Genomic DNA, 25325 nt, shown 5'->3' on the forward strand with positions numbered 1-25325 from the left:
CCGTCCGCACATCATCAAGATGAAGAGTGAGAGGAGGAATTCTGGGAGTTGAAGTCCACAAGTCTTAAAGCTGTCAAGTTTGAACACCCTTGGGTTTTTTTCCCCAAAGGGTTAGGGTGCAAGAGTCTTGTAACTTAACAGCTTTAAGACTTGCACACTTCAGTGCCAGAGTTCCTGAGCCAACATGACTGGAGGAGGAATTCTGGGAGTTGAAGTCCACAAGTCTTAAAACTGTCAAGTTTGAACACCCCTGGGTTTTTTTTTTCTAAAGGGTTAGGGCTGCAAGGGTCTTGTAACTTGACAGCTTTAAGATTTGCGTGCTTCAAATGCCAGAGTTCCTCAGTCAACATTTTGGTTGCTAAGCAAGAGCGTTGTTAAGTGAGTTTCACCACATTTTACAAGTTGGCCATGCCCACCCAGTCACATGGCTGGCAAGCCACTCCCACCCAGTCACATGGCTGGCAAGCCACTCCCACATAGCAGGCCACACCTACAGAAGAGGTTCTAAAAAATTTTGAAACCCACCACTTGTGTGTGCGTGCGTGTGTCTGTCTGTCTGTCTCTCTCTCTCTCTCTGTCTATCTGTCTGTCTCTCTCTTTCTCTCTCTCTCCCTTCCCTCTCTTTCTCTCATGTCCCTGCCCAGAACCTTTTATGCTGATATTTAAATGCACCCACCAGCCCCATTGATCGCTATCTAGAAAGGCAAAAACACTCGCATTGTAATCTTAAATCCCCTTTCCTGAGACTTAGGGGACTTAGACGGGATTTTGAGCGCCTCGAAACAGATAAACCGGTGCCCACACTTCCTGCCGATAGTAGCCCCAAAGGGAGTCACCGTTCAGACGTGAAGACCTATTCCAAGATTGAAATAGATTTCTGACGCTCGAGATCGTTCATCTTCTCTCCAGGATGCGATTTCAATCAGAGGGGCGAAGTGATGAATCGTTTGACGAGATTTCTGCTTTTGGTTCCCCCTCCCTTCCCACTGGCGGAGGCTAAAAATGTAATACACTTCAACCCCCCACCCTCCCCCCCAGTTCTTCGTGACCTTGGCCAGCCAAAGCGTGTTTGGTTAGCACAAAATCTTAATCATGAGAAGTCGTAAGTAGGAGCCTTCTTCTTTACTGCCCTCTTTCTGCCCCCACTCCCACCCCGGGCGTAGGAATTTATGGTTGGGAGGGAGGGGGACGAGACAGGTAGGATATGAGCAGTAGGCCAAATGGAGTACAGGGTTATCTCATCTCTGTGAAAACCGGCCCTGGGAAATCGATGTGACCTCTGCTAGGCTGTCACCGTGTCCCCACTCTTGGCGTCCTATTTGTCTTTTTGGTCAAGAGCTCCGATGTGGAGGCTGTCCGCCTGGCTCTCTCTTGGGCCAGATTATCAAAATGAATCATGGGCCTGCGTGGCTGTTATATTTCTATTTATTTTCCTGCTGTTGACTCGGCCGCGGTGAAATATGACTTCTGTTTGCATTTGATCCTCACGGCAGCCACTGGCACCTAATTTAGGCCGTGTCTATCTCTTTAAAGAAGACGAATGCTACTTTGGAACTTCAATCTGCCCTACCTTCACATTACCAGCCGTTCACTGTGTGCCTGACGGCAGCCGATAGGAATTTTTGTATGGTCCGTTTCCGTGGCGTTGCTTTCTCCTTGGTCAGGATTGTGGGGTTGTTTTAAGACAGCAGGCTGCTCCAAATCCATTTCTTACCATTTCTCTGTCTCTGTCTCTCTTTCTCTCTCTCTCTCCTGTTCCATTTCTTTCTCTCTCTCTCTCTCTCTCCTGTTCCATTTCTTTCTTTCTCTCTCTCTTTCTCTCCTGTTCCATTTTTCTCTCTCTCTCTCTCTTTCTCTTCTGTTCCATTTCTCTCTCTCTTTCTCTCTCCTGTTCCATTTCTTTCTCTCTCTCTCTCTCTCCTGTTCCATTTCTCTCTCTTTCTCTCTCTCTCCTGTTCCATTTCTCTCTCTTTCTCTCTCTCTCCTATTCCATTTCTTTCTCTTTCTCTCTCTCTCTCCTGTTCCATTTCTCTCTCTCTCTCTCTCTCTCGCTCTTCTGTTCCATTTCTTTCTCTTTCTTTCTTTCTCTCTCTCCATTTCTCTCTCTCTTTCTCTATCTCTCTTTCCTCTTCCATTTCTTTTTCTCTCGCGCTCTCTTTCTCTCTCTCTCCTGTTCCATTTCTTTCTCTCTCTCTCTCTCCTGTTCCATTTCTCTCTCTCTCTTTCTCTCTCTCTCTCTCTCCTGTTCCATTTCTTTCTTTCTTTCTCTTTCTCTCTCCCTCTCTCTTTCTCCTATTCCATTTCTTTCTCTTTCTCTCTCTCTCTCCTGTTCCATTTCTCTCTCTCTCTTTCTCTCGCTCTTCTGTTCCATTTCTTTCTCTTTCTTTCTTTCTCTCTCTCCATTTCTCTCTCTCTTTCTCTATCTCTCTTTCCTCTTCCATTTCTTTTTCTCTCGCGCTCTCTTTCTCTCTCTCTCCTGTTCCATTTCTTTCTCTCTCTCTCTCTCCTGTTCCATTTCTCTCTCTCTCTCTCTCTCTCCTGTTCCATTTCTTTCTCTCTCTCTCTTTCTCTTTCTCTCTCTCTCTCTCTCTCTCTCTCTCTCTCTCTCTCTCCTATTTCTCTCCCTCCCCTACTCCTTTTCTCTTTTTTCTTCGATTTACCTTACTATTTTACTGTTTTAGGGCAAAGTAGTTGAGACAGTATCCATTTTTAAAAATTATTTGTATGAAATATCTAAGTAACAACACACGCACACACACATAATTATAGCCTCATAAGAAAAGAGTGTGTGTTGTTGAGATTGATTTTCAAAAAGATGTAATGTAAAATTATTATTATTATTTTTAAAAAGAGATAATAATAATTGGGAGGACAGGCAAAACAGAATGGTTAAACCTTTATCTGAAATATTAACTGTAGTGGTATTACAAGAAGCGGAATCTTAGCAACCCAAAATAATCTTCTTAATGTAGACTGAACGCAGTACACACCCTAAACAATGGTGCTCAGAACATGGACTAATTTATAATCTATATATAAATGGGTGTTTGTGTGTGTTCCAGCATAACTCTGGAACGCCTCAAGCAATTTCAACCAAACTTGGTACACAGATGACTTACTCTCTGGAAACAAATACTGTGGGGGTAAGAAACCCCTCACACCCCCTCGGGATGTGCGTTCTGTTAAGATACAGCCTGTTGTGCCTTCAAATGGCTTCTAGTGTACTGCCGTAAAATGGATTCTACGGTACAGCGCAGTGGAGTTGCCATGGTAACGGCTTCACAGTACTCCACAAGGGGGCTCCCTCTGGTAAGTGGGAAAATCCAACATTACGTTTGTTTCAGACATTTTCCCCCTATAAATAAATACCCAAGCAACACCGGATTATCAACTAGTTCTTAATAAATCTTAAAGAGTAATATGGAACTACAAGTACCAGTAGCAACTACTAGCATAGCCATTAAATGAGGAACAGCTGAATCCAACAACATCTGGAGAGCTGTGGATTCTCCGTCTCTTACCTACAACGTGGCTACAAACCATTGAGGACGTCTTTAGAGCTTCGACATTCACATTATTACTTGCTCGGTGTATATTTTATAGCCTGGTCATTTAAAGGCAAAAACCAACTCACATAATTTCACAGTTTCCTCTTAAATCAGGTTAGGACAGAACACCAAAGGATGTATAGAGTGAAGTTTCAAGTCTTGAATTAAATGTTTTTGGAAGGTCTCCAAAATGGGCGTTAGCGCCTGATCTGCTTGAGCAATTGCTTTGGTCCCAGGGATCTAGGAGAGGACTTTGCAAACATCTATCATGGATCCTTATTTCATTTATTTTTACTTGCTGTCCAAGACTCCAAAAGATGCTGAAGGCTCACTCTAGCCTGTATTTTTATTTCCCACATTGTCAAATTATACCCTGGAGGTCATTTATATGGTATCTTAACACCCTTTTCATTTCTCGCATCACTTTAAAAAAAAATTTTTTTTTCGCTGTTATTAATCATTTAAAAATTGTTGGAATTTCTTGATCGAATGTACTGTTGAACTGTGTTGCTCAAAAGGCATGAACCAATGGAATTCTAGTGAATTTAGGATTTGAGGTTATATAAATCAAATAGTTAAATAAAGAAAATATATAGCTCCATTGGAGATAATGTATGAGGCATGGTGGCTCAGTGGCTTGAAAGTCAGTGGAGAATGTCTGTGCTCTGTCGGTTTAAGTCCTGCCACCATGTGATGGGGTGAGCTCCCGTTCCTGCCTTAGCTCCTGCCCACCTAGCAGTTTGAAGCAATGCAACTGCAAGTAGATAAATAGGTACCACTTTGGTGGGAAAATAACAGTGTTCTGTGCTTTGCCATATGCTTTACACCGCGGTGCGATGACATGCTGGACACATGATTGCAGAACAGTTGCTGTATGAGAAGTCATTACATGAGGACGATCTGCATGCAGAGGTACATTATTGTTCTGACCGAGGCTTCCCAAGAGCATGAAGCAAACTCATTGTCCCGACAAAAAAAAACCTTTTATTAATTGACTGTGAATTCTGCTCATTCACATCCAGCAAAGTCTTTCAAGGGAGAATTTATGGGCACAGACCTTCTCTGGCTTGGAGAGCTGCCAGGCCGATATCTGCAAAACTTGGCAAGGAGAGTCGGAGAGTCACGAACCAATTAAGCGAACTCATTGTCTCCTGCAAACTCCACTCCCCTTTCGCTCCTCTTTTATTTCCTCTGAGTAGGGCCATTCATTGTCCACCTGTGCCCTTCCTCCCAAGTTGACCCCTGTTCTTTAGCTGTTCCCTTTGTCTGGCAACTCTGCGCATGCGCACACTGGGAACAGGCTCCAGCTATTCGTCTGCCTCACTGATGTCTGACTCTGAAGGCAGCTGATAACTGGCATATGGCTCTGGACCCCTCTCTGCCTCTGACACAGAGCCCTCAACAGAGCCTTCCCCAGACTCCAGAACTGGCCCATCTTCCTCCCCAACCTCCTCACTGTCCGAATCTGCTGCCAGCTCTGCTGGCCACTGGAGAGCCACAACAATTATGTCCAATAAAGATAAAGGAGTTTCCAGGTTTTACGTAGTCGTAGCCAACTTTAGGAGTTAGTACTGTTTTATGTTTCTTCAGACAATGCTGGTTCTGTGGCCTTGAAACAGAAATTAGCACTGAACCCTGAAGTCGGCTATGACTAGCAGAGTAAAAGCCAGATAAACTCTTTTACCTTTACTGGAGATAATGTACCCCATAGTCCTCGTTTAATGACCACTCAAACAGCAAGTGTTCAATGTTGTGGTGACACTGAAGATGTGGTATTTTTGATTGGTCCTGGAACTTCTGGCTGTCCCAGCACTCATGTAGTCGTATGATTAAAGATAAAAGTTCCCCTCGCACACATGTGCTAGTCATTCCTGACTCTAGGGGGCGGTGCTCATTTCCGTTTCAAAGCCGAAGAGCCAGCGCTGTCCGAAGACGTCTCCGTGGTCATGTGGCCAGTATGACTAAATGCCGAAGGCGCACGGAACGCTGTTATCTTCCCTCCAAAGGTGGTCCCTATTATTCTACTTGCATTTTTTAATGTGCTTTCGAACTGCTAGGTTGGCAGCAGCTGGGACAAGTAATGGGAGCTCACACCGTTAAGCGGCGCTAGGGATTCGAACCACCGAACTGCTGACCTTTCTGATCGACAAGCTCAGCGTCTTAGCCACTGAGCCACCGCGTCCCCTAGTCATACGATTGGGATCTGGCCATCATCGTGTCAATCGGGCAAGCTTGACACTTGGCAAAAAGGCCTTGTAAATAAAATTTTCCTGTTTGTTCCTGGGACATTTGAGAATTGGCTTCTAACTCCTCTTGGTGGCTGTTGTTTTTCCTAGCTCAGTTTACTGTAGGAGTGGCAAAGACAATTACGCTTACCGTTGTTTTCTTTGTCACATTTTTCCATTGCTCTGAACTTTTTTGCAATCTACCCTTCTCAGCTGGAGAAACCTCCGCGGAGGAGTTGCTTCCTCAGGTCTCGGGATTTAATTAAACAATTGAAGCTGACGGAGCTACAAATCGCCAGCGTGGTGGTTGTATAATGAAAAGATTGCCCATTTGCACAGATTGTAGACTTACTTCATCACATGATAAGTGCATGGACTCTACCTCAAATTCTCACTTCCTTTGAAAGAAAGTTGGCAGACAAATTATCTTCTGTCTAATTGGACGAGAACGGGTTGGGGGGAGGGAAATCACAGGAGAAACTTGACATACTACATGGGACAAATTGAGTCTCTGGATTTCTGCAGACTCATCAGTCCTGGAACACAACCAGGAAAACAGTTGTGATGTTTTGGTTTCTATGTGGGCATAGGTCTGATGAGCCACTGTGAAGACAGAATATTGAAATAGATGGGTCTGGGGCAAAGTCTTAAACGTTGAATTGAGTTCATAATTCGTTCTTCCAGTTTATAGCCCCGACTTTTACTCAGACATTCAAAGTGGGGTGTAGCAATAGCACTTAGACTTATAGACCGCTTCACAGTGCTTTTACACCCCTCTCAAAGTGGTTGTCAGAGTCAGCATATCACCCCCAACAATCCGGGTCCTTATTTTACCTACCTCGGAAGGAGGGAAGGCTGAGTCAACTTTGAGCAGATCAGGATCGAACTGCTGGCAGTGGGCAGAGTTAGCCTGCAATACTGCATTCTATACACATGGATGGATGGATGGATGGATGGATGGTTGGATGGATGGATGGATGGATGGATGGATGGATGGATGGATGGAAGGAAGGAAGGAAGGAAGGAAGGAAGGAAGGAAGGAAGGAAGGAAGGAATAACAATAGCTCTTAGTTTTATATACAACTTCACAGTGCTTTTACAGCCCTCTCTAAATGGTTTACAGAGTCAGCCAATTGCCCTCAACAATTTGGGTCTTCATTTTACCCATCTCGGAAGGATAGAAGGCTGAGTCAACCTTGAGCCTGTTGAGATTTGAACTGCCAAATTGCAGTCAGCTGGCAGTCAGCAGAAGTAGCCTGCAGTACTGCACTCTAACCACTGCGCCACCGTGGCATATACCCCTCTCTTCTATTTTTTCCTCCCAATGAACAGCCCCCTAATTAAGTTGAGCTAAAAGAGAGACCGGGACTGAAGCAAGATAAGAAGACCCGTTGTCTCTCTGATGTCAGTCCCACCATCTCCATCACCGCTCGGTGCTCCTCAAGTGATCAGATTGCTTATAACCCCTCTTTTGTCTCTTGTCTTAACAGAAGAAGTCCAGATCGCCATCCCAATTCTCAAACCAACCCTAGAAAAGGTCCAACTGGCTGGGCAGACTTTGCCCCCTGGATTCCCAGCACCGTTCCTCTTTGCTGATGGGTTGTCTTCAGTGGAAACTCTATTAACCAATATTCAGGTGAGGAAGTCCTGCGATTTTTCTCTAGCTCTATCTGTAAAGAATTAGCTGTGTTTAGACCACGGGTGCCCCAACTCGCCGCACCACGTTGCCGTCACGTGATGTATCGTGACAGTTTCTCCCTTTGCGGAGATGGGGTGGGCGTGGCTTGCGCGTGACTATCCGGCCCATGGGCTATCAGTTTGACACCCTTGGTTTATGATAGACTAATCTTCAGATCCTCCAAAAGCATGAGATTTCAGAAATGGTCAGTGGTGGAATTCCCATAAATAGGCCATGATACATTTGGCATGATATATATATATATATATATGGAAGCTCAGTGCCCAGTGTAAGGGTTTATGGTTGGCACAGATACATTTGTAAACCTTTCAGAAAGGCCGAGCGCATACATGGTCAGGGGGGGAGTGCTCACATTTGCGAACTGGTAGGGAAAGCAAGTGAATACCGCCCCTGTACTGTGTAGGTAAAGGAAAAGGTTCCCCTCGCTTATATGTGTTAGTCGTTCCCCACTCTAGGGGGGTGGTGCTCATCTCTGTTTCAAAGCCAAAGAGCCAGCACTGTCCGGGGATGTCTCCGTGGTCATGTGGCCGGCATGACTAAACACTGAAGGTGCACGGAGTGCTCTTAGCTTCCCACCAAAGGTGTGTCAGGGGAAATTCCACCCTGAACTAATGAGGGCTTTCCAAGCAGCATATTTCCGAATAAGCAGAAAATAAAATCCGAAAACATATTCTAATAAAAAAAACTTTAATATAAAAGAAAATAATAATACAAAACTTGCTATCTAAATCTTACATTTTGGCAAGAGCTATGTTGCCCACCTTCTTGGCAGGCGAACGGAAGATCAGAAGGGAAGTAAAGAATGTGTGACGTATTATGAGACATGTGCATTAATCATTGTCAGATAAGAAACAATTCAGTCTACTGTCTAACTCAGAATATAAGCACAAGTTGGCAAACCAATTAACGCAGTGGCAAGGTGGTCCCTATTTTTCTACTTGCATTTTTTACGTGCTTTCGAACTGCTTGGTTGGCAGAAGCTGGGACAAGTAACGGGGGCTCACTCCGTTACACAGCGCTGGGGATTCGAACCACCGAATTGTCCACCTTTCAGTTCGACAAGCTCAGCATCTTAGCCACTGAGCCACCGCATCTCTCTGTACTGTATACTCAATAACAATAAAAGAATATTCCTGAATTCCAGTTTCCCGCTTTCTGACCAGGCCTACCACAAAAAGGTTGACAGAATTCAACTTTGGTATAGATTACAAAAAACAGCTACTCTTGGCACTCCACAGGAGAAAAAGACATATATTACACACTGCGTGCATTTTCTGGAATGGTATAGAGCGAATGTCTCTGCTGGGCTGTGTTTGATGGGGACACTAAATAGGAAAGGGCCCGCTTTATCTGATTGCCTGTCATCCTAGAAGGTGATCCTTTGCTTTTTTCAGCTATAAAATCAACCAAGGGATGGGCCTGAATGAAAAACAGGGTGAAATATATATAACTTTCTTTTCTAGGATATATATTTTTCCATTGTTATTCTCCTTCTCCTCTTCCTGCATTAATTAGATGTTGAGGGAGATTTCACCTTTGCATATATATTTTTTTGTACAGGGGTTGCTGAAAGTCGCCGTGGATAACGCCCGAGTGCAGGAAAAGCAAATCCAGCAGGAAAAGAAGGAACTAAAGATGGAGCTGTGCAGGGAAAGAGAGTTGAGAGAGAACCTGGAAAGGCAACTTACAGCTGAGCTGCAAAGCAGAGGTAATCGGAGTGTCAACCTGCGAAACAACTTCAACTGACGCCATGCTTATTTCTACTTTCAAATCTGAAAGCTTCCCGGTTTTCCCCACCCAGTTGAAAGTTCAAGATCTTGCCCCCACACCCACAAGTCTATCATATGGTCCACTATTCCCCTGCCACGCTGGCAGCTTCCACCCATCCGGTTCCGGTCAGGTGCAGAGGTGCAAAGACAAAAGATGACCTTGGTTTTCTAGAAAGAATTTTGTTATGGCTACCTCGCATCTCACTCCTTACAATCCCCCCCTCCTGTTTTCCCACAATAGACAATGCATAGTAGAATAATAGAAAGTGCGGCAGGCCCAAGATTCAACAGAAAAGAGGGCTGCGGGCCTGACAACCAAATTATCAGCGGAGTTGTCCTTCTGTCGTCAAATTTTGGGGGAATCCCTGTTCCTAATGGCTCTGTTGCTCTTTCAGCCACGATTCAAAAGCGCTTGAAAAAGGAGAAGAAAGCGAAGAGGAAATTGCAGGAAGCTCTGGAGTTCGAATCGAAGCGGAGAGAGCAAGTGGAACAAGCGCTGAAGCAGGCTACGACAGGGGACGGTCTCAGGATGCTGAATGGTAAAAGGATCTTCTGGATCTCATTTCATCAGCTGGGAGGAGGGGGAGGCAGCTGAGTAAGAGTCAAAGCATCCACAGTGCTTTGAGCTTCCGGGGGGGGGGGGGGGGATGATACAAGGTTAAAAAAATGGGATACAAGGTAAAGAGCCACGGTGACGCAGTGGTTAGACTGCAGTTCTGCTGGCTGTCTGCTGCCTCCAATTTGGGAGTTCAAATCCCACCAGGCTCCAGGTTGACTCAGCCTTCCATCCTTCCGAGGTGGGTAAAATGAGGACCCAAATTGTTGGGGGCAAGAGGCTGACTCTGTAAACCGCTTAGAGGGGGTGTAAAGCACTGTGAAGCGGTATATAAGTCTAAATGCTCTTGCTATTGTTCTTCCTTCCTTCCTTCCTTCCTTCCTTCCTTCCTTCCTTCCTTCCTTCCTTCCTTCCTTCCTTCCTTCCTTCCTTCCTTCCTTCCTTCCTTCCTTCTTTGACAGTAGTTAAAATGCAGTATTGCAGGCTAACTCTGCCCACAACCAGGAGTTCAAGCCTAACCAGCTCATGGTTGACTCTGCCTTCCATCCTTCCGAGGTGGGTAAAATGAGGACCCAAATTGTTGGGGGCCATAGGCTGACTCTACACCGCTTAGAGAGGGCTGTAAAAGCATTGTGAAGCGGTATATAAGTCTAAATCCTATTGCCCTTCCTTCCTCCCTCCCCCCCTCCCCCTCTCCCTCCCTAATAAGAGTAATAAGAGCTGCGGTGGCACAATGATTAGAATGCAGTATTGCAGGCTAATTCTGCCCACTGCCAGCAGTTCAATCCTCACCGGGCTCAAGGTTGACTCAGCCTTCTATCCTTCCGAGGTGGGTAAAATGAGGACCCAGATTGTTGTAGGCGAAAGGCTGACTCTATAAACCGCTTAGAGAGGACTGGAAAGCACTGCAAAGCGGTATATGTCTAAATGGTATTGCTATTGCCCTTCCTTCCTTCCTTCCTTCCTTCCTTCCTTCCTTCCTTCCTTCCTTCCTTCCTTCCTTCCTTCCTCCCTCCCTCCCTCCCTCCCTCCCTCCCTCCCTCCCTCCCAGTTAGAATGCAGTATTGCAGGCTAACTCTGCCCACTGCCAGCAGTTCAATCCTGAGGCTGAAGGTTGACTCAGCCTTCCATCCTTCCGAGGTGGGTAAAATGAGGACCCAGATTGTTTGGGGGCCATAGGTTGATGCTGTAAACCGCTTAGTGAGGGCTGTAAAAGCCCTGCGAAGTGGTATATAAGCCTTAAGCGCTATTAACAAATCTTCCAATATGATTACATTCTCTGCATTTCACGGTGGACAGTGATATGAATGTTATGCTTGGCAGATGCTGGGATTCCGGAAATGGAAGTGGACCACAACGGGACTCAACATGAGAATGCGGCAATGCAAGGTATGTGGTCTTGCAGGATATATCCTATGCTGTATTGCAGGGATGTCCTTGCCACATTGTGCCAGCATGATACAGCACGATAAGTCCTCTCCTTATGGAGGACAATTAAAAATCAACATGGGTTAGAACTTAATCACTGAAACGCCAACATCTTGGTCTCTCCTAACAAGAATTCCCACCCATGGGCTATGAATGTGAACTTAGTGCATTTCAACAGAGTATTACAGGGGCAAAATGCTACCGGTTCGGGCCGGTTCGCCCAAACCAAGAGTTAAAAATGCTACTGGTTTGCAGAACCGGTAGTAAAAAATACTGTAAAATGTGTTTTTTAAAAAAACGTCCTGATGATCACACATTGCACAGCTGATCTTTAGAATTTTTTTTTTTACTTTTTAAATTTTTTTTTTACTACAAGTTCTCTGGAAACTTGGGGGTGGGGAGGGTCCGTTTTTGCTCCCAGAAGGCTTTAACTTTAACTTTTTAACTTTTATTTAATTTATAAACCGCACCCTCTCCCCGAAGGGACTCGGGGCGGTGTACAGTCATATTAAAACACAATATAAATACATATAGATAAATACATATAGATGGAGGAGGCAACATACAAACTGTACAATAATAATTAAAATTAAAAATTAGAGATACATTAAAATCTACCCCTAAAAAACTACCCCAGAATAAAATAATTGCCAGGAGGATAAAAATGGGACTATAAATGAGCTAGGCCAGCTAATTGGAACAGGTGGGTCTTGAGTTTCTTACGGAAGGAGCGGAGGTCAGTAGTGGTTCTGATATCGGGGGGACTTCCCTGAAACTTGCTAGGTCAAAAACAGGGATTGGGGAGTGCTGAGAAAGAAAGGAAGGAAGGGAGGGAGGGAAAAAGGAGAGGAAGGAAGGACTACAGACCTGGCACTAGACACAGCTTCAGAGGATAATCCAGGGCTGGAAGGGACCTGGATGTCATCTAGTCCAACCCTGCTCCAGCAGGACATTGTTAAAGTGAATTTCTGTTTTTTGATCCCCCAGTTACAGGACTATATAGCCACGCCCACTAGGTCACATGACACCCTCCACCAAGCCACGCCCACAGAACCGGTAGTAAAAAAAATTAGATTTTCCCACTAGGATATTAAAGATCAGGAAGTTCCAACAGTCCCATCTGCTCTACCCAGGAAGGTTTTCTTGAGCAGGCATACCACCCCCCCTCCATAAACAACCAAGATATTTATATCATATAACTCTCTCTAAATTTTAAAGGATCTAACTCTAGGATGTTGTAATGCCCTCCTCACAGCAGCCGATCCCCCAAAAGCTGCATATGAGCTGAGATTGTGTCCCAGTGGACAAGGGGCCCTTGAAACCACAACTCATGCCCTGTTATATTGCACCCTCTATAAGGAAGGACTCACGGACTCATAACTCCTTCAATCAGAATAGAGCTGGGAGGGACCTTGGAGGTCTTCTAGTCCAGCCCCCTGCTCAAGCAGGAGTCCCTATACCATTTCAGAAAGTGGCTGTCTAGTTTCTTCTTAAAAACCTCCAGTGACGGAGCGCTCAAAACTTCTGAAGGCAACTTCTGTTCCACTGGTTAATTGTTAGGAAGTTTCTCCTTAATTCCAGGTTGCTTCTCTCCTTGGTTAGTTTCCATCCATTGCTTTTTATCCTGCCCTCTGGCAAAATATAACCACTTACCTGACAAAATCTCCAGGAAATTCTGATCTCTTCTACATATCATTCTTCCTGTCAAATATGTAGGCTACGGTTTCTCTAAACGTAGCTAAATTCTGTTCCATTGCCTGTAAAATTAGGCAGACTTTGCTCACTTATCAATGATCCCACCATTAATTACAATCTACCACTATGGCATGATTTGTTCTGTTTTACTTTAATGTTGTAATATTTATTCTAGCCTGCGACCAGAATAAAAGAATTGAATTGAACCGAGTACGATCTTGCAATATTTCTGCACAGGTAGTCCTTGACCTGTGACTCTTTGTTTGACACCTGTTCGTAGGGACAGGGTGGCTCAGTGGCTAAGACGCTGAGCTTGCCCATCAGAAAGGTCGGCAGTTTGGTGGTTCAAATCCCTAGCGCCGCGTAACAGAGTGAGCTCCCGTCACTTGTCCCAGCTTCTGCCAACCTAGCAGTTCGAAAGGATGTAGAAACGCAAGTAGAAAAATAGGGACCACTTTGGTGGGAAGGTAACAGCGCTCCATGCGCCTTCGGCATTGAGTCATGCCCACCACCTGACCATGGAGATGTCTTGGCCCTTCAGCTTTGAAACGGAGATGATCACTACCCCCTAGAGTCGGGAACGACTAGCACTGGCCCTTCAGCTGGCCCTTCAGCTTTGGCCCTTCAGCTTTGAAACGGAGATGATCACTGCCCCCTAGAGTCGGGAACGACTAGCACATATGTACCAGGGAAACCTTTACCTTTACCTATAGTTACAACGGGCTACTTATGACCTGTCCTCCAAGTTATGACAGTGATTTAGTCATCATTTGGGTATCCAATTGCCCGTCAGACTGCTAATCCAAAGGAACGATTTCCATTTAAACCCTCAGGGTACTCCGGTGCCCATAATTCACTTGTAGCCAAACATGAGGACGGCAGCATCGGTTTGTTTCCATCAACCAATCTCCGTTTGCCATAAAATAAACATACCGTGTGTCACTAAAGCACCTTCAGATCAATGATTTTTGCAAATGACATTCAAGGACCGTTTGAGGGCTGCCTCTCTCTTTTTTTTTTTTTTGCTGATAAAAGCAAATTAAATTAGCGTAACTATGAGCCGCGCTGATAAAAAAAAAAACGGAGGAAGCCAAAACAGCAGCGCCATTAGCGAACAAAGTAATATTTTCTCTTTACTGCTTTCTGCCATTTAGTTATTATCCTATTGGAAATCTAATTATAATCCTTTTACTCCCCAGTCAGACTTCACAGTTTTTGCAAGCTTAGCACTGACATGTGATTTCATTAGATTTGATCGCTTGCGCCCAGATTGACTTAACTTCAGTCGGAGACCTAAAAGGCCTCTCGGTTTCTCAGATTCCCTGTTTGCACATCAAGGCAACAGCTCCTTTAATTAATTAGCACGAACTGCAGTAACGTGAACTGCTGAACAGAAAATAACAGCCGTTTTACGATCGGAGGGAGGTCTCGTCTTCTACGTGTGGATACCTTAGTTAACGTTGGCGCCGCGATAGGTGCGAAGGAAGGAAAAGACCACTCCTGCACATGTTGCATCTCTCTTTTTCTTTCTTAAAGCTGATTCCCTTTTATAAGGCCAGTGCATGAGAAATGTGAGAATGGGGGGAGGAGGGTTGATTAGAAAGAAGCAATCCAGAACTTCAAGGAGAGAAGCAAACTGGTCCCCAACCCATGGTCAACCGATCAGCAACCGGTCCGCGAAGCCCCATCCGCGAGATGCAGGCAGCATGCGAGACCACGCCCCTTCTGGTCCACCCTTCTTTCTCCAATGAACCGGTCCCTGGTGCTCAAAAAGTTGGGGCCACTGACCTAGAACTAAGGAGAAATTTCCTGACAGTTAGAACAATCAATCAGTGGAACAGACAAGGTGAATGTTCCAACACTGGAGGTTTTTAAGAAGAGATTAGAGAACCATCTGTCCGAAATGGTGTAGGGTTTCCTGCCTGAGCAGGGAGTTGGACGAGAAGACCTCCAAGGTCCCTTCCAACTCTATTATTCTGTTCTATTCTTAATCAAAGAGAGAAGCAACCTGAAACTAAGGAGGGATTTCCTATCCGTGTTATTCTACAGGGTGTTGAGCTTGCTTTTCTTGTAGACATTTCATGACCCAACTAGGGAGCATCATCAGTGCTAGAAGGGAGTGGGATTTGCAACGGGGAGCAAGAGAAGATGAAATGGATGGAAACTAATCCAACGTGAAACTAAGGAGGACATTCCTGACGTTGAGAACAATGAATCAGTGGAACAACTTGCCTCCAAAAGTTGTCAATGTTTCAACACTGGAAGTTTTTAAGAAGATATTGGACAACCATTTGTCTGAAATGCTGTAGGGTTTCCTGCCTAAGCAGGGGGTTGGACTAGAAGACCTCCAAGGTCCCTTCCAATTCTTGTTATTCTCTGTTATTCTGTAATCAGAACTTCAGAAGTGATTGTAACTTCATTGCCCCAGGTAACTTTGAATGGTTGCTAAGAGGCCGGTCATAAGTCAAGGGCTACCTGTATAGCACACTATATTGCGAATCTATCACAGTTTGTTGCATAAATTCAAATCCAGAAACACACACAGACAACCGATGCAGCAGGATTCATTAACTTCTTTGTATACATAAGAATAGATGAATAAGTGTACAATACCAACAGGAGGTTCTTCCAAGTAAACGCAAGGCAGGAGAGTTACAGGCAAACACAAGCAGTTAGTTTCATTTCAGCAGACAAGCCCAGACAGACTGCTAGTTTACTTCTCAGAGCAGCAGACTGCTTAAGTTTCTGTTTCAATTCTCTGCACAGACTCAGATCTGTTTAAGCTCCCATTGGCTGACTTAGTTGCTATGCCTATTCATTGGCTGACCTTGTTCCCATGTCTCTCCCAGTCATGAATATTTTAACAAAATCCAGACTCGGGGATGCTTTCGTTATGCAGTGTTGATTAGAAAGAGACATAATCCTGAAGGTTAAAAGTTCCCATTTCCCACTCTGGTTCTATTTTCCCTCTGTGACTCCAAATATGGAACAAAGGGACAACAACATCCAAATATTGTTCACACAGGATAGTCGCCTCTGTGTAAGACAGGCGGTGTACAAGTTTCCATACCTAACTCGATAAAAATGAAATAAATAAATTTGGATTAAAGGCAAAACAGGTGAAATCTTTCATCAGGTTATACAACATAGTTATCTTTTTTTTTCTAAATGTCTTGCTTATTAAGGCAGTCATGCACTTCACGGCAGGTTATAAAAGTCTCTATCGGGCACTGGGGCCTCGTAAGCATATTTTACTGTTGGGGAATATCATTTCCACCTTTTTATACTGTCAATATGATCCCTAGAGAATTCCACTCCCAACGACTGTAAACTGTAAAATCCTTTTGCTCACCTTTGCCTAATGCCCTTTTTAAAGGAGCGAGTGAATATTTGATTATGGCATAAAGCTAACAAGAGAAGTACATTTATGGCCCAAAGATTTATTTAAAATCTTGTCTGTGTGCAGTTAGTCCTTGACTTGAAGGCAGTTTATGTACTAATGGTCCAGATTTACAATGGTCTTCCTCCTGAGTCATCCCACACTCCTTACCTGGTACTCTGTCCACTTAATCAAGATTAAGAATCAAGAATCAAGATCACGTGAAGTGTTAATACCACTTTATAATGCCTTGGTAAGGCCACACTTGGAATACTGCATTCAGTTCTGGTCGCCACGATGTAAAAAAGATGTGGAGACTCTAGAAAGAGTGCAGAGAAGAGCAACAAAGAGGATTAGGTGACTGGAGACTAAAACATATGAAGAACGGTTGCAGGAACTGGGTATGTTTAGCTTAAGAGAAAAAAGGACTAGGGGAGACATGATAACATTGTTCCAATATCTCAGGGGTTGCCACAAAGAAGAGGGAGTCAAACTATTCTCCAAGGCACCTGAGCGTAGAACAAGAAGCAATGGGTGGAAACTAATCAAGGAGAGAAGCAACTTAGAACTGAGGAGAAACTTCCTGACAGTTAGAACAATTAATCAGTGGAACAGCTTGCGTCCAGAAGTTGTGAATGCCCCAACACTGGTCGTCTTTAAGAAGATGTTGGATAGCCATCTGTCTGAAACGGTATAGGGTTTCCTGCCTAGGCAGGGGGTTGGACTAGAAGACCTCCAAGGTCCCTTCCAACTCTACTATTGTATTATTGTATTGTAATGACCCATGAAATCACGTAACAATCATTATTGGGAGTTCCAGGATTGGCTGAGAGAAGCAGTCATGTGGTCGGTCTCTGATTGCTTCGCTCAACAACTAAAATTCCAGTTGCATTTGTAGTTGTAAGTTGAGGGCTACCTGTATATAGGTATATATAGAGCCAAGGTGGTGCAGTGGTTAGGGTTAGGCCAGTGAAAACCTGTAAAAACGGAGCTCGGCAGCAGCCCTCCCAATCTTCATTTTCGCTGACAGAGCACCAGTCCTTCGCTGTTTCCAGGCTAGCCCCACAGGCCAGATTTAAGCACCTGCAGTCTGGATGCGGCCCGCGGGCCATGAGTTTGGCACCCCTGGGATAGAGAATATCTAAAGTGTTTTTTTTTCCCCATTTCTAACTGCCTCCAAAGCCCAGTTCTGTCCCCTTCCCCCATCCTTAGTTCCCATGCTCCTGGACATTCCTGAGGCATTAATTTGTCTGTAATATTTATTCGTGTTTATCTTCAGGCTCCTTATTGGATCATTGCCGTTCTGTGAGAGCAGGCCTTCTTTAAAACATGAAACATTCAATTCCTAATTAGCCATTTCCTGTTAGGAATGGAGCGGACATGCTGGATGTGGATTGAAATTCAGCTCCTGCCCTCCTCTGTTTATCGTTCCAGATGTTTTTGTTTTAGCTAGGAGTTGACTTTGACAGCTGCCGTTAAATGATAAATCACTCATATTATAGCTGAAAATGCATTTCAAGATTGAAAATGTAACAAAAGTTGGCAATCGCTCCAAGGATATGTGTCATTTAGCTGGTCAATATAGGTTGTGTCCTAGGGTAGATTTAGCATCGGTACACGCAAATCCAAAAGGGGAGATCAGTCGATTCTTGGCACAGGCTTAAGTTGGCTTGACCATTTTTACGGTGGTTTCTAAAATCAGAACTTAGTAGCTAGGACTTTCAATCTGTTCTCGTGGAGAAACGAATGCAGGTTCCTTCGATTCCTGTAATGATTTTATTTATTTTTTTCCCTTTGACTTCAAAGCAATAGCATTAGACCTATATATCGCTTTACAGCCCCCTCTAAGCCGTTTACAAAATCAGCCTATTGCCCCCAACAATCTGGGTCCTCGTTTTACCGACCTCGGAAGGATGGAATTAATTCATTTATTAAATTTATAGACCGCCCCCTCTCCCCAAAGGGACTCGGGGCGGTGTACAGACCACAATAAAACAATATACAAACTTAGATAATTATAAATACCCATTAAAACAAATTATATGATAGGCTGTACAGTTATAGTTAAAAATTAAAACAACCTAAAAAATCTATCCCTAAACATTTAAAAATTAAAATATAGGCTAGAGGGACACAAAAGCTACAGTTAGGCCAGGCCAGCTAAGTTAAACAGGAAGGCTGAGTCAACCTTGAGCCCCGTCAGGATCAAACTCCAAGCTGTGGGCAAAGCTAGCCCACAATACCCCATGCTAATCACTCCTAATAGCTCCTAATAGCATTAGCAATGGCACTTAGACTTATATACCGCTTCGTAGTGCTTTTACAGCCCTCTCTAAGCGGTTTTACAGAGTCAACAAATTGACCCCAGCAATCTGGGTCCTCATTTTACCGATCTCGCAAGGATGGAAGGCTGAGTCAACCTTGAGCCCTATCAGGATCGAACTCCTGTCTGTGATCAGAGTTTGCCTGCAATACTGCACTTTAACCACTGTGCCACCAGGGCTTATGAAAGATCATCTTTGTTTTGAACAAAAGAAATAAGTGTCTCTTGATTTGACTTTGGGTTGCCTTGTTGTTCAAGCATCCTTGACCGTAGCCCACTGAGAACTTGTTATCTTCTCCTATGGGATTGCCAGTATGTATTTACCACGTTGTGTGCTCTACATCAGGCTACAAAGAGACACACCCAGAATAAAGAGGTAGTCCTCGACTTACAACAGTTCACTTAGTGGACCATTCAAAGTTACAACAGCACTGGAAAAAGCGACTTATGACCATTTTTCACACTTAACAACCATTGCCGCATTCCCATGGTCACGGGATTTACAATATACAAATACTCTGTTTCCCTGAAAATAAGACCTCCCTGGATAATAAGCCCAATTGGGCTTTTGACCGCCTGGGCTAAAATAAGCCCTCCCCGAAAATATTGCAACACAGCAGCAGCCATGAGGTGACCACGCTTGCCTCCTCCTGCACCTCAAAAATAATAAGACCTCCCCGAAAATAAGGCCAAGTGCTTAATTTGGGGGTCAAAAGAAAATGAGCTCCTGTCTTATTTTTGGGGAATCATGGTGTGTATATATAGTATTATACCTCCTCATTCCAACCATTTATCTGTTATTCATACATACATATTCACACAGTGTCATATTTATATCTATATTTCTAACATAGTTCTCTATATACTTATCATTCTGTATATTTTAATTTACACTTTTATACAGTCTGGGCGTAGTATTACTTACCGTAAATATTCTTCTCTCTAGTCTTGTACCTATATTTATTTCTGCTTTGTTAATCGTCTTTCATCCTTACTTTTCTAACCTTGGCATCTATTTTCTAACCAATTATATCATATATCCCATATTAAATAATACTCTGTTTCTCCTTTGTCTTTAATTTCCACTTAACAACCATCTTACTTACTTAACAATTGCAGTGTTAAGAACGGTGGCAAGAAAAGACGTAAAATGGGGCCAAATTCACTTAACAAAAGTTTCACTTAGCAACAGAAATGTTGGGCTCCACTATGGTCGTAAGTCGAGGACTACCTGGTATTAGCCTTGACGCCAGCTGATTTCCTATGTCATGGGTCTCCAACCTTGGCAACTGTAAGACTTGTGGACTTCAACTCCCAGAATCCTGGGAGTTGAAGTCCACAAGTCTTACAGTTGCCAAAGTTGGTAGAAACCCCCCCTCCCCCCCCATCTACATCATCTTCCTAAAAACAGTTTTCCATTCCAGCTTTCGAGAACTTCAGATAACGACGACGGAATGGCAATATTCCTTTTTCTTCTTCTTCTTCTTTTCCAGAAAACAGAGCATACATCAAACCAACCATTATGTACTGAAGATGCCTAATTCAACATGTTTGTGTGGGGTGGGGGAGGGGCGGGGGACATGTAACAGTCACTTCTGAAGATTTATAAAACTCCTGCAAAAGAAGTCTCTTTTTCAACCCTGGATTACCCTTCGGTGCGGTGGGAAACAAGCTGCAATACAGACCCGTGAATCCAGGACTCTTAACTCAACTCCTGTGTTGGAAGAAAAAAAAAAAATCACTGCACCGTCACTGAGAAATGTGGAGACTCACAAGCTTGGCCATCCCAAACCTTTTTGCAGCAGAATGTTTTTAAGTCCTAGAAAAATAGAATGGGGGACGAGTCCATCCTAGCCATTTTTTAAGCACATATAGGTATGATTCCCTGGGGAAAAATATTGCCTCTGGAGGAGAGGAGCAAGGTTGACAATGACACACCTGTTACGATGTCATGATGCAAATTGCCTGTATCGCCAGCGCAACGCCGTTACGTATTCACCCTGGTTTTGCAAATGAGGTTAGGACACGTGTTGTTGTCATGTTGACGTCATCGTGGTTTGTTACGGTGAGTAACAGCCCCCAAGCGTTACCGCAGCCTTCCCCAACTTGTCACCTTCCAGAGGTGTTGGGACCTCACATCCCAAAACTCAATGGGAGCGTACGTAAAATTGAGCCAGGTTGAGGATGGCTGTACGACCGTTTTAACAATGGCACAATTAATTTAATAAGCTGCAGTTGTTCTTTCTGGCTGTATAATTCTACATGTCCAGTTTTATCACTAAAACAGTTCAATCCAGAACTGTTTCAGTTCTGTTTATAAATTTAAGCTTTGTTTACTGAAGCTGAAAAACTCAATATATATTGCGTTTTGAAGAGAAAAAGTATGTACATTTTTTTAATATGATAATGTAAAAATTGTCCTTCCTTGGATGACCAACTAAAAAAAAAGTGTGAACTAAATTCCAATATTCAATGTAACAAGGGGATTATAAAACTGATGCTTTTTTAAAGAAAAAAAAATAACTCAGTTCTGCTTGGTTTTTAGTCTTTGCACACCAGGGGACAAAGGAAGGATGAACATATGGTAGGATGTTAGATAATGGAAACTTTAAAATATAGTTTCTCTGTTGTATCATATTAAGTTAAAAGTACACATTCTTTGTTAAAATGTTCTTGCTAAAAAACTACAGTATTAAAACATTTTTGTTTGACTTTGGAAATGCCTTCATTTTTTTCATCATGTTTTTAATGCTGGATTATGGTTACTGGATATTCATTTTACTATTTTTGAGCAAATCCACTGAATCTACTTTTCAACACACCCACCAAACAGGAACATTTTGGTATTCACACTTGTCCAAATTTTGCAAATATTATTTGCAAAAGTTACATCTTTTTTTAACAAAACCTTTATTTTAGGATTTGATGCACAGGGGGGAAAAACACCTTAAAATACTTTCAAAAATTATGCAAGGCATTAAAATCTTGATTTAACAGACTATTCAGGGAGAGGATGTCCATTAAATCTGAAAGTCTGTTCAATCCAAATCTACATCATCTACAAATTTACATTAGTCTGTTTGCATAATTACATCATATACTTTTAGGTAACAGTATTAGCATTATAACCCACATATTGGATCTCAAAAGCTCTGCATTTAATGCTTCTCACCACCTATAGGAGATGGCCAGGCTGAACCTGAGGGAGAGGTCAAACGTGTCATAAGTCACAAATCCGTGTACACCCACAAGAGATCTAAGCCAGCCAACCTTGAATGATTTTCTTATCTCTCGCTCATTTCCTTTGACTGTTAGTTGGCCAGATTCTTGTAGAGAGTGTAAGCTTGCAATAAATCTTTATGTTCATTCGAGCAGCCTGAATCTCCTGATTTACCTGGTACTTTGACATTGCCATCCACCTTAACTGGAGCCAATGCCCCAGTTAAAATAGGATGTGACTCTCCTCTGAACACTATGAAGTCCAATAAACATCATAGCTTCGATTTTTGAAAAGCTCCAAGAAGGGTTAATAAAAACCAATATTGTTGACACTGAACAACTCATTTCAAAATCCAACCCATACTGCAGAGCAAATGTGATCGTTTCAAAAGATAAGTCATCTTAGCATTTTTTTTTCCTCCTCCTCAAAAGCCCAAGCTACTACATTTGTATTAGTTTGGTGAACACTTCATTGATTTCCTCATTTGCCCTTGCAAGAATAGTTTTAAATGTCAAAGTACCTAGCAAATGAGATTTAAGGAATCAAGAAACTCCTGAGAATGAATCTGTTGTAAAGTTGTTATTAACTAGCGCCTGATAAATATTGAGTAACCAAAGCATCAGACTTTCATATCCCAAGCCGGTGTGATGTGCACGCTGGTAAGTAGTATCACATTTGAAGGATTTGTAGAAAGTTAATTCATTGAAGAAATGCCTAATTTAAGAATCCTGGCTAGCTGATGTGGTCTAAATAAGATGTCCAACCAAGTTAAAAGGCCTGGGATTTCATCAAAGTATGAATTCATTAAAGGTAAAGGTTCCCCTCGCACTTATGTGCTATTCGTTCCTGACTCTAGGGGGCGGTGCTCATCTCTGTTTCAAAGCCGAAGAGCCAGCGCTGTCCAAAGACGTCTCCGTGGTCATGTGGCCGGCATGATTAAACCCCGAAGGTGCACGGAACGCTGTTACCGTCCCACCAAAGGTGATTCCTATTTTTCTACTTGCATTTTTGCATGCTTTCAAACTGCTAGTTTGGCAGAAGCCGGGATAAGTAACGGGAGGTCACTCCATTACACAGCATAATGTGTAGGGATTCGAACCACTGAACTGCCGACCTTCTGATCGACAGGCTCAGCATCTTAGCCACGGATCCACCGCGTCCCACGTTACAACTTGCAAATGTCTAGAAATGGTCCCCCAGGCCTCTGGCTAAGCTACACCACTTATAGAAACATATATACTTGCATTATGCAGGATCCTCACCATCAATTCCATAGCCATGAACAATGCACAATGCCATAGGGTTGAGTCAAACATCTGGTGCCTTTTTCATCCCAGAAGCCACAAAACTCTACTCAACCAGAGTAATTCCCCAATTATCATATGGTGGCCAGGTAGAACTGTACCTTAATGGTGCCCCTTTAGAGAGAGTTCGGTCTAAATTCTTAGGGCAAATATTCTGGGTCCCTAGAAGCTCAAGGACATGGTGGCTTAGTGGCTAAGATGCTGAGCTTTTCGATCAGAGGTTCGGCAGTTCAAATCCCTAGTGCCGCGTAACAGAGTGAGCTCCCGTGACTTGTCCCAGCTTCCGCCAACCTAGCAGTTGGAAAGCATGTGAAAATGCAAATAGAAAAATAGGAACCACCTTTGGTGCGAAGGTAACAATGTTCTGTGAGCCTTCAGCGTTTAGCCATGCTGGGCAGATGACCACAGAGACGTCTTTGGACAGCGCTGGCTCTTCGGCTTCGAAACAGAGAGGAGCACCGCCCCCTAGAGTTGGGAACGACTAGCACATATGTGCGAGAGGAACCTTTACCTTTTAGGAATTCCCAGATATCTGAGAAGCTAAGAAGAAAAGCTGCACTGCTAAAATGCTATGAGCCCAGCATTTTTCGTTTGCAAAATATGTTTTACCAGGCTAGCCTGATTCAACATATACTAGGCAATAACTCCATCACACATTGGAGAGTAATAATGGAAAACAAACTCCATTAATTAGGATTGTCTTGGGAAACCCTACACATGCTAACCTATCATCAGGCAGGCAGAAAGGTAAACTCATACATTAGATGCAGAATGACAAAATAGCTCATCCTCCTTGCCTAAGCATCTTCTCTTAAGCACTCTGCTCCTATGTGGAAACCAGAAAGTTACCTCAACTATAAAACCATGCCTAAATATTCGATGGCTCCTCACCTTGGCCAGCTGTGCCTAGTGGAAGGGAAGAGTCCATTATAATTACAGGTTATGCCCCTGTAGATCAGGGGTGTCAAACTCGATTTCATTTGGGTCACATCAGGGTTGTATTTTTTCTTGGAAGAACCGGGATGGGCATGGCCAGCTCAACATCACTCATGTTGGGGCTACCTGTGGTAGTGCTCTGCCAGTGAAAACGGGCTCCTGTGACAGCCTCCTGCAACCCTCTGCCAGTGAAAATGGAGCTTGGGAGGGCCAGATCTAAGCACTCAATGGGCCAGATCTGGCCCTGAACCTTGAGTTTGACCCCACTGCTGTAGATCAAACACAGTGGGATCTCTAAGCCATGTTTTATTAGACTGCCTCTTCTACGGAGATCTTAGGAGCAGGTAAATTGTTCCTCTTTTAATGGACTTCCTAACCTTTTTTAACATATTCACCTATTGCTGGCTGATCAGTAGAATCCTAACATCTCTGCCAGTGGCCAAATCTACTTTTTCTGCCTTTAAAATTAGAAGCCATCTTCTGATCCAACAAGAGAAATAACTGCCAGTACATTAAAACATTTCTGCTTTCCTCTTTTACTGTGTTTTTCTTTTAGTCAACATTAAACAACAAGAAGAGAATATTGTTGAAGAAGAAGAATATTCTATTATTTTTCTTTCTGGCTATTCTGTCCTTTCAACATGAATTGGTTTTTTAAAAGAAGAGGAAGGAGGAGGAGGAGGAGGAGGAGGAGGAGGAGGAGGAGGAGGAGGAGGAGGAGGAGGAGGAAGAAGAAGAAGAAGAAGAAGAAGAAGAAGAAGAAGAAGAAGAAGAAGAAGAAGAAGAAGAAGAAGAAGAAGAAGAAGAAGAAGAAGAAGAAGAAGGTGTTCAACAGATCAGACCAAGTTATTTGAGTTAAAACTCCATCTTGTGTCTCCAGAAACTTAGGAAAAGTTAAGGGTGCACCTGTTGCTCTGTTGGTATTGTTAGCATGTGAATGAACATGATCAGCTCCTATAGCATAGTTTTACCAAGACATTTCTGAGGATATCAGACCAGTCCATCAAATATAACCAGCTATCTTCATTTATAAGATCCATAAGGAAGGCTGAGCACCAAAGAATGGAGGCCTTGGAACTCTGGTGCTGGAGAAAACTCCTGTGAGTCCCTTGAACTGCAAGATGATCCAACCGGTGAGTCCTAGAGGAGATCCACCTTGACTGCTCTTTAGAAGGCCAGATCCTGAAGAGGAAACTCAAATATTTTGTCCACCTAATGAGAAGGAAGGACTCCCTGGAGAAGA

The 25325-nt window shown here is 43.5% G+C and overlaps 1 protein-coding gene across 3 annotated transcripts in view; it reads left to right on the forward strand.

Annotated features, from left to right (window-relative positions):
• DACH2 (dachshund family transcription factor 2) overlaps positions 1 to 21329 on the forward strand; it is a 269698-nt gene extending 248369 nt beyond the window's left edge. For all 3 annotated transcript variants that reach the window (XM_081964105.1, XM_081964106.1, XM_081964107.1), the window contains 5 exons: positions 7264 to 7409; positions 9033 to 9180; positions 9637 to 9780; positions 11121 to 11186; positions 20116 to 21329. In XM_081964105.1, the coding sequence (XP_081820231.1) occupies positions 7264 to 7409; positions 9033 to 9180; positions 9637 to 9780; positions 11121 to 11186; positions 20116 to 20153 (542 nt within the window). In that variant the 3' untranslated portion in view covers positions 20154 to 21329. The remainder of the gene's footprint in view (positions 1 to 7263; positions 7410 to 9032; positions 9181 to 9636; positions 9781 to 11120; positions 11187 to 20115) is intronic.
• Positions 21330 to 25325: the final 3996 nt, after the last annotated feature.

This window comes from Natrix helvetica (assembly GCF_964273705.1).
Source record: "Natrix helvetica genome assembly, chromosome: 11".
Lineage (NCBI taxonomy): Eukaryota > Metazoa > Chordata > Lepidosauria > Squamata > Natricidae > Natrix > Natrix helvetica.